This window comes from Scleropages formosus, chromosome 1 (assembly GCF_900964775.1).
Source record: "Scleropages formosus chromosome 1, fSclFor1.1, whole genome shotgun sequence".
NCBI lineage: Eukaryota > Metazoa > Chordata > Actinopteri > Osteoglossiformes > Osteoglossidae > Scleropages > Scleropages formosus.
The window spans coordinates 2,199,043-2,209,228 of NC_041806.1; the positions used below are offsets into that span (position 1 = coordinate 2,199,043).

The 10,186-nt window shown below is 43.7% G+C and overlaps 1 protein-coding gene across 1 annotated transcript; it reads left to right on the forward strand.

Moving 5' to 3' along the window:
- Positions 1-4,538: 4,538 nt before the first annotated feature.
- On the forward strand, positions 4,539-8,332 carry LOC108930221 (keratin, type I cytoskeletal 13-like). The gene is made up of 8 exons (XM_018745378.1): positions 4,539-5,137; positions 5,308-5,390; positions 5,536-5,692; positions 5,938-6,102; positions 6,624-6,749; positions 7,221-7,441; positions 7,619-7,671; positions 8,049-8,332. Exons 1-8 carry the CDS (start codon positions 4,727-4,729, stop codon positions 8,162-8,164), a joined length of 1,332 nt encoding a protein of 443 aa, XP_018600894.1. The 5' UTR covers positions 4,539-4,726; the 3' UTR covers positions 8,165-8,332.
- The last annotated feature ends 1,854 nt before the right edge of the window (positions 8,333-10,186 follow it).

Consider the following 10,186-nt stretch of genomic DNA (forward strand, 5'->3'; position numbering starts at 1 on the left):
AGCATGTCTGACCTGCACTTCAAGGCTCTGTCTGCATCGTGGGAACTGATGTGTTTTGGCAGCATCTCCAGGAAGGTTCTCAACACAAAGAAAAACACCACAGGCATGTGGAGCAGCTGGATGCCTGTCAGCTGTCGCCTCAGCCAAGATGATCGATTTATGTCAGTTAAACATGAAATCATTAAAATGCACAGCTCCCGAAAAGCTGCAAGACTGAAGAAATGTGACCATAAATCAATTTGCTGAGCGTAAAACATTATGGCAGGAATAGGAGGAGTATTTTGAAGAAAATAACTTTCGGTTTATTCAAAGTTTGCTTTCTAACGTGAGGTTCATTGTTTATGTAGCCTGTTCGGCAAATGTTGGGTATCTTACTGAAGACCTTCGAGTAGTTGTACGCTAAATAAGGATAATATTTAAAAATTTAATATATCTTCTTTTTCTTCTTTTTTTATCTTCTTCTTCTCCTTCTTCTTCTTCTTCTTCTTCTTCTTATTATTATTATTATTATTATTATTATTATTATTAATAATAATAATTTTATTAGAAAAGGAAAACCATTTTAAGAAGCTTAGAATGCAAACCTAAGTTAAACATTCTATATGTGATCGGAAAAAAAAAAAACCGGTCATGCAGGAAATATCTAGAAGTACCTGATGTATTGTATGCCTCTTTGCGGATCTTCTGACACAGCATGAAAAATACTGAAGCTTTATCACTGAAGTTTTTAATTTTGGAAATCTGAAAAACTGAGCAAAAATAATGCTTTTAAAATATCGAAATATCTCAAGTGAAAAAATTAGCAAATGCAGTGAGCTGTTTGTATGAACATGAATGTTTTTGCTTTCATTTTTTTTTTAAATGTAATAAGCGCCCAGGAACATTTTGTAGACACTTATTAAAGTATCAAACCCTTGCCTGACTCACACTCACATTTCACTGAACACTGTTTTGCAGACAAACTGAAAGTTGTAACTTATAGTTTTATTTTTCCTGCATTTCACTTAGATTTTAATTGTTCCACGTTCTGATTCAGTCTTTTTACCTCTTGTTCCAGTTACTGTTAGTGAAACCTACACTGTTCAATCACCTGTCTTAGAGTTGCACCAGCACCGAAGGAAATTCATTTTCAAGCTATCGGCACCACGTATACTGTGCCAGAATTAAATTTACACTGCACACAGACAGCTGACGTGCACTCGTCCAACTTTCCATATCGCTCAGTAAATAAAAGACGGTTAAGGACCGTTTCAAGGTGTGATCCAGGCCAACCGCAGTCAGTTGTTAGGGAGACTCCTGGTAACACCTGACGCCTCGTTCTACTCAGCCCCAGTCTACGGTAAAATCATTTTAGGAGGCGCCATCCTTTTTCTCATCCATCAGTCCAACAAGAACAGAGCGAATACACAATAAAAAAAAACAAAAAACATGTAGATGTGCAGAAACCAGACTAGTGGCTACAAGTGACAGCAGCACTAATGTGCCACCCTTTTAAGGAATCTTGCTGGAACTCCCATTTGTTTTATTGCATGTTTCATTCTATAATTATTCTAAACCGGTGTAAGATGCATGAAGCAGCATTGCACGCAGTTTGCTTCTAGTGCACCGCACCTCATCGACGTGATGGGCCCTTGGCCGTCTTTTTCGCAGGATCTGTATGCAGGGGTCAGACAGTGCTGCAGAAGTTTGGACCTGAAATATTGTCCTTTGTCACAGATGGTCACCTCTTTGTCTGTCACTTGACATACCAAGACAAAGGTCAACAATGTGAAGCATGCAGCAAGTGAAAGGTGTGACGAAGGAATGTCACAGCCAGTAAAAATGGCTGGAGACTTGGTAGCTGAAAAAACAGGTTTTTGCTGCAGATGGACCATCCAATAGACTCTAGGCGGCTAAGCACCATTCGTTTGAGTGTTAATTTCGTTTACATTTATTCATTTAGCAGACGCTTTTCTCCAAAGCGAAGTACTGTCTATCTCAGAGAAAATACACACACACACACATTTTCAGAACCGCTTGTCCCATACAGGGTCACGGGGAACCAGAGCCTACCCGGTAACACAGGGCGTAAGGCCGGAGGGGGAGAGGACACACCCAGGACAGGACGCCAGTCCATCGCAAGGCACCCCAAGTGGGACTCGAACCCCAGACTCACCGGAGAGCAGGACTGAGGTCCAACCCACTGCGCCACCACGCCCCTGCCCCCCCCCCTCCAGCCAGAGAAAATACAATTTGTGTATTACATTAGGAGAAAGAGAGACATAGTTGCAATCATGTGATTCTTAAGTAGACCTAGGTTGTTTCTTTCCACTTATGCACCAACGTTCATCGCACGAGTAGGTGCACAGAACTTAATCCTGATCATCTTCTTACAAATATATATATACAGTATACATATATATATATATATATACTTTTTTTTAAGGTACACAAATATTTAAATACAATACAGGAGTAGCGACTGTGTAAAGGCTTATCTGGGCATGATCATAACGTTGTGGTGCTTGAACATTTACACCTTGCATGAGCTTGAAAGATCATGGGCAAAGTGAGTCTGGAAGAGGTGAGTTTTCAGACCCTTTTTACATGTGGACAGAACTCCAGCAGTTCTGAGTGAGAGGAGAAGGTCAACGGAGCCAGAACTGAGAACCTCCAAGCTTTACCTTTGGTGTGCGGGACCACCAAGCGGGCAGAAGTAGACGAGCGACGCGATCTGGTTGGGGTGTAGCGGTTGATCAAGCCTTGTAAATAATTAGGAGCAGTTCTATTGATGCTTTTGTAGGCCATAACCAGGGTCTTAAATTTGATCCGAGCAGCTATAGGAAACCAGTGCAGAGAAACAAGTAGAGGAGATCCATGGAAACGCTTTGGCAAATCAAACACAACTCGTGCAGTGATGGCAGTGGTGGGAAGGCCACACAGGAGTGAGTTGCAGTAGTCCAGACAGAATGTCACCATGGCCTGGACAAGTAGTTGGGCAGAGTCTGTTGTGAGGTAAGGACGGATCCTGCGGATGTTATGCAGGATGTATCTGCAGGTCCGGGTTGTTGCTTCGATGTGTTGAGAGAAAGGTAGACTTCAGTTAATCATAACTTCCAGACTCTTAGCCGAGGAGGTAGGCAAAATAGGGTATTATTTAATGTGGTGTTCAATGGTTTAATATGGTGTTATTTTCCTCCCACAGTCCAAAGACATGCACAGGGGAAAGTAATGGTAAACCAGTTCCATACGTTACCTTGGAAACCACACAGGCGGCCACCATGAGTCTCTGTCATATCAACAGTACACTAACCCTTACTGCTTCGATGTTATACTTGTGATCAACAACTGGAGTCAATAAAACAAACAGAAGTTTCTGTGCAAAATGGAATCTTGTAACAGAATATGAGAAAAGTCCTTTGGATTAAGTGTCTCCTATGTGGATGCTCAACTGTAGCACTGGGCTGATCTCCATATTTTGATATATCTCCAGATATTAAAGGACAGCTTTGAGTACTTAGCTGATCATCAAACGTTTTGACTCCAACAAACTGCTGAAATTATGAGAAGAAATTGTGCTCTGAATGCTCAAAGTATTGTTTCAGGATTGGAAGAATTAGATGAGAGTATTAGATTAGTGTGTTTGAGTGAATACTTGGTGTTGGTGTACTCTCTGGGGGGGCTCACACCTGCGGTCGGGTGAGGATGCTGGCTCCGTTTTTGGGACACATCTGGACAAAAGAGACATGGAGGTGAGGTACGCGTGGGTTTGCTGATATCAAATGCACACGCGGGGGTGTCAAGACCTGAATGTTAGAGTTTATAAACGTTGTATATGAGTGACAGCTGAACGTGGGCAACAGGTGTGGTCCAAAACAGCCCTGCTAACATTTTGTTTTTAAAAACTCCAATTGTCCTTTTTCTATTGTGCCTGGTATCCGAATATATGAATATTTAATGCAAATGGGATTGTGTGTTATTTGGTTCAGTTTATTTCACAGGAAGTAGACCTGGAAGGAAAAAGTCAGTTCAATATACTCAAGGATTATTCTCAGATATATTTGCTGCACCTCCATTGGCAGTCGTGTGCTGACACTGAGATGCCGACAGATTCATGTAATCCCACAGAACACCCTTGTTCTCCTGTACAGGTGTCTTGCGCTGAGGATGATGTGGTAATATTTAAATGTCAAAGACCTTTATTCACCTGTGCCAACCACATTGTACTCAGCAATTACCGTGCGTTGTACACATGACAGCTTGTTTCTACACCTGCTTTAACTCCTCTGATAAAACAAAGCTCCAAACGAAATAAAAAAACATGCTCGGTAACTGGTAATGATTTTCTTTTTGACAAACGTTCAAAAAACATTAGTAATTAATGCTTTTCTTCTTCTTTTTTCAGAACAAGACTGGGCAGCGTACCTTTGTTCAAAGGATTAAGAATCCCGTTTACAGTAAAAACAGCACACATCAGCACACTTTAGCGTCCCCACCCATTTGAGCCGCAGGGAGGTAAATATCACCGGCCTGTTTGATAGGATGCATCTGTTGTGTAATCGTAGGCGTGGGGCCTTATCCTGAAATGCCAGAGGCAAGGTTTTAATTGCACCCCATTGTGGCTGGTGGGAAGAAACATTCTTCCAGGTGGTATATAAGTTGGGGTTTCCTTGTCCCTCTGCACTACACAGGCTCCTGAGATCCTCCAGAGAGAGAGTGTTCTTCGGTCCTTGGAGGTTCTGAGAAAATGAATACATCAGTTCGATCCACACGCCTGACCAGGAGTTCCATTCCGGGGTCACTCGGCACCATCAGCATGCATGGCGGCGCCGGAGGTGAAGGGACACGCATCAGTTCGAGCTCGAGCAGCAGACTGAGGTCCATGGTCGGGGGCGGTGGGCAGAGCACGATGTTCCTTGTTGGCGACTTCAGTGCCGGCGGAGGAGATAGAGGTGTTTTCGAGATGGGATCCAATGACAAGCAGACCATGCAGAACCTGAACGATCGCCTGGCATCCTACTTGGCGAAGGTTCGGGCCCTGGAGATAGCAAATGCGGACCTTGAGAAAAAGATCCGCGAATTCCTTTCCACAAAGACAGGAGGTGAGGCTCGAGATTACAGCCACTACTGGAAGATCATCTGGGACCTTCAGCAACAGGTAAGAGAGCTTCTGTATCCTCCGTAGGAGTATAATGCTGGGATTTATGTTCTTTCAGTTAAAAAATACCACTTTGGGACATGTCTTGCTGCACGAGAGCATTAGATTCCATTTTTTTAAAATGCTTTAGCAATTAATGCACAACGGCGGTTTGAAAATGTGTTTTCTAGATTACTGCTGGGAGAGCAAGGAACGCCACGATTCTTCTGCAGATCGACAATGCCAAGCTTGCAGCTGATGATTTCAGAAACAAGTAATTTTAGACTCTTTATATACGTACTCTTTATTGTTTGTGCCATCACATGCATACTTTACCTTGTTGGTCCAGTTTGGGAAATGAGCTAAGGTCCACTAGTTTGTCCTGAATGTCTAGTCTTTCTCCGCATCGGCCCCCGCAGGTACGAGAACGAGCTGGTTTTGCGGCAGTCTGTGGAGGCAGACATCGCTGGGCTGAGAAAGGTGTTGGATGACCTGACCATTGCCAGGACAGATCTGGAGCTCCAGATTGAAGGTCTGAAGGAGGAGATAGCCTTCTTGAAGAAGAACCATGAGGAAGTGAGTTTCGCTAATCAAGGCCGGACTTCTGTGACTTGTCCAATATTTCTTACTCAGAGACATGCAAATGAGCCTAGCAGATTGGTCATATGTGTGAGAAAGAAAAATGTAGCTTGAAAACCAGGCTCAATAAATGGGAGGGGAATCGGTTATGAGGTCATCAAGTGTAGTCTTGGGACTCACTCTCACCAAACCCTCAGTCGTACCGTTTAACACTCTTTCCCACTTCTTGATGCATCCTGAAGGAGATGGCCCTCTTGCGTCGGAACATGGCCACGAGCTCGGTCAATGTGGAGCTGGACGCAGCACCTCAGCAAGACCTGACCCAGACCTTAGAGGAAATCCGGGCCCAGTACGAGGGCATCGTCAACAAGAACCGCAGAGATATGGAGGCCTGGTACAAAGAAAAGGTTCGTTTTCTGTCAGCCCCTTAAACAAAGTACTTACCCTAAATTGATACAGTAGATATTACGAAATATTACCTGCATAAATAGGTAGATAATAGCCTTGGGGAAAATTGTGTGATAGTAATAATAATTCCCTTGATGTACAAAGTGTTCAATAAGGGCCACAGGAGGAACATTGTGATGGAATACGACTTTCATATCTCAATTAGCAACAACATCAGGGCATGCTTTCCTGAAATATATTATTATTTTAAGAATAATTATAGCCTAAATAAATAAAATCCGTAAAAAAAAAAACTCTTCCACAAAGAGTTACATTTATAATAAAATAATGAAAGGATGCAGAAAAGTTTAATATGTAATTCATATACAGGGAATTTTTCAGGAGCCCTACACTTCATAGTTTTTATTGAAAAATATAAATATTTTTTTGTTTCAACACCTTATCTTGTTTTCGAGCTTGACAGAAACTTTTTACGTGAGAAACAAATGCAAATAACCCTTGTTCTTCTCCCTCCGGCCAGTTTGACTCACTGAATCAGCAGGTAGCGAGCAGCACGGCAGAGATCCAGACCAGCAGGAGTGAGATCAATGAGCTGAAGAGGACCCTCCAAGGGCTGGAGATCGAGCTGCAGTCACAGATCAGCATGGTGGGAACGCACACGCACACGCACACCCACGCACACACACACACACACACACACACACACACACACACACACACACACACACACACACTGCCTCAGTCAATGTTTTCTTAGATACATTATACTTTAACACACAAGAATCCCCAAGAGGGGATAACACCCACTGGTCTTTGGACATCCATGGGTTTATCTTTGCCCAATTTGTCAGCCTGGGAGATTTTTTGTTTTCCTCTCCTCAACTGTCACAGAGTTTATTTCACATCAGCACATTAGCAAACTGCCTTCCCTCTGTGTCTGTTTTGCCTCTGCTGTCTTTTAGAAAACAGTCTGTGCTCAGTTGCACTTTTTGACTCAAGCACTACATGGAAATACATTAAACTGAAGGGAATATTTCCACAGAAATATGTCAGTGTACAATGCTCTTGGGAAAACTCAAGACTGTCTGTTTTCCTGTCTCTGTGCTCCTCTGTGAAGAAACAATCCCTGGAGCACACCTTGGCAGACACCGAGGAGAACTACGCCTCCCAGCTGATGAAGCTGCAGGCTCAGGCCTCGATGGTGGAACAGGAACTCATGCAACTGCGGTCGGAGATCGAGAGACAGGGTCAAGAGTACAGGATGCTGCTCGATGTCAAGACACGCCTGGAGATGGAGATCAGCGAGTACAGGAGGCTGCTGGATGGACTGGGCATTGGGTGAGAGGAGCTTCACTGTTTCGCATTGATATGTTTGTGAATATGTGTCGTATTCATGTGTGCAACTGGAAAATTGTGAGCGTTGTTAATGGACTCGTGTGGTTCACACCACTGACTTTGTACAATGATACAGTTAAGCACCACACGAACAGCCATCACTTTTCTTCGATTTTACAGAACCAAAGAAGTGGTTAAGGTGAATGTTGTCCCCAGGCCACCACCGCCCAAGTGTAAGAACTCCTCTTATATCACATTATTATTCACCATCCTATGTATTCACACCCTGTACAACAATGTTACACATATGCACGGAGATACAGAAGTTCCTGTACATGATCAAAACCTTAGCTTTAATAGATTTCTATATACCGTAAGTTCTCACATGAAATAATCTGTATTCTTCTTAGGTATTTTTGTGGGTGTTTATGTGTTTATTATGAATAAGCAAAATGAGCGACACTGAGTAACTAATATTTTGAAGTGAATTGCAGCCTGCAGATCTGTAATGAATGAGAAATGCCTTTACTGTCCTATCATGGTCACTGCACCTAGACACACCTGTCTGTCCTGTGGAGTTTCACAGCAGACCTTTCCTGTCCTTCCGCAGCCCCTGAGCCGACCCCAGAGCCTCAGCGCTCTCGCATTGTGAAGACCATAGTGCAGGAGATAGTGGATGGAAAGGTGGTCTCGTCAGAGGTGCAGCATGTCCAGGAGAAAATCTGAGCGCCCGTCTGTGGCCAGTCTCCCGCCACCCCGAGAGCCTACGACTTTGTCAACTGCGCAACACTTTCAGTGCCCTTGTACAGAAGCACTGTGAGAAATGTCACTGTAATTAAATTGGAGTCCTGGGGTGAGATGTCAGAAAATGCATTAAAAATAAAGTGCTGAAAACTGCAAGTGTGTGAATTTCTAAAATGAACCTGAACGATGTTTCTGCTCCCAGTGACTTCTCATCAGATACCTGCGACACTCTTCCTGACTGACACTCACGTGCTCTCATTGAGTCACAACACCATGGGGTCAAATTATGGTGCTAAATTAGCTTTATCCCAAGTCATGTTTATTTATATAGTGATAATATGAAAGTTGTGCTCTGTCCAGGTGATTTAATTTAACAAAAGCATCAGTAAATTATCAGAAAAACAGTGAAGCATTTGAAATATACTTTATACTGCACTGTATACATGTACATATTAAAGTAATTTTATTCAAACTTTTACAATATAATGCTGGTAACGTAGTTATCAGAGCTATTGCCTTTGGATCCAAAGGTTTCAGGTCTGCCTGGGTCTAGATCTCACTGTATTGGGTCTAAGTCTGGATCTTCTCAGAAAATCTGGGGGTGGATTTCAGTATCAGTCTGAATTCAGCGTCAGCCATCCCACCAAGACTGCGTTGCTCACAGCATCAGAAGCTCACCAGTATCTCACAGCACACTCTACACAGCCTCTGGTGCAGGCCACCGAGGTATCTCACCCGGATGACCCAGATGCCCTCCAGTTTGACCTCCGAAACTCTGACGTCAAACCATTTGCACTGATTCACAATGCTGCGGCACAAGATGTGTTTGACCTGCCAAAGAGCTGCCATGTATCCCCTTTCCTCATCTCTGTCCATTGGCTTCCTCTGGCTGACATGTAAAGTTCAAAACTCTGGGCACAGCCACCAAGAGAGTCACAGCACATTCTCCCCAGTATGCACAGACCAAACTCACACAACAGCAAGAACACTGAGCTTCCTCGCCTCTGCCAGCCGTCACTTCCCAGTCTTACCATCCGCCGCTCACCCTCTGTTCCTCAGAACTGCTGAATCCCTTCCAGAATTCAAGAATGGTCTCAAAACTCACCTCTCTCAGTACTACTCAGTTTCCCTTCAAGCTCCTGAAATCTTTGTAAATTAGCCCCTCACCACCTGCTACCAGGTTCCTACTTGTCCAATACCTCTGTAGAAACTTAGTGAAATGTGTGCACAATAAAAACAGAGGAGTAAAACACATGAGCTCTCCTTCACAAATTGTGCGTTTGTATCCAAGCCCTCTGCTTGTCGTTCTGGTATCTCACAACTCTGGACCTTGGGTTGGTTGCGCTTCACGCTCAGGTTGACCGTGGGACTTGAGCTCAGTGCACAGGTATTGATGTGGACCTTCTTGCCCTCACAGTGACTTAGATCTCCAAGCAGTGGGACTTGCACTTTGTGGTCTGGGAATCTGGTGCCTTTTACTGGGTGTGTATTGATGTCAGAGGTGAGGTCTTCAGTCCGCCTGTGACACACCTAGACACGCACGTGCAGATGACAGAGGAACAAAAAACATTCTTCTTTGGGACAAGGTGTGACACTGGGTGTGTCTTCTTTTAAAATTTATGGGTGGCAAGAATGATTTATATTCACAAGTTCTGCATATTTGAGTAATGTTTTCTGTCACACTTTGTCACTGCTGAGTGAGAAAAAGGACGCTCGCTGTCAGCCGTTGCACTTTCGTCACCAGAGCAGGTTTCCAGTGTTAAATCCATACTTTTTGTATTTTCAGGGGTTCATGACAGAACTGCTCCCATTTATTTACAAGACTCGATCAACCGCAACCAGACCGCTTCGCTCTTCTACTTGTGCTCACTTGGAGGTCCCGTGCATGGAGGTTCTCGGTACTGGCTCCGTTGTGGTGGAATGACCTCCCTGTCTCACTAAGAACTGCTGAAACTCTGTCCACCTTTAAAAAGGGTCTGAAAACTCATCTCTTCCAGACTCACT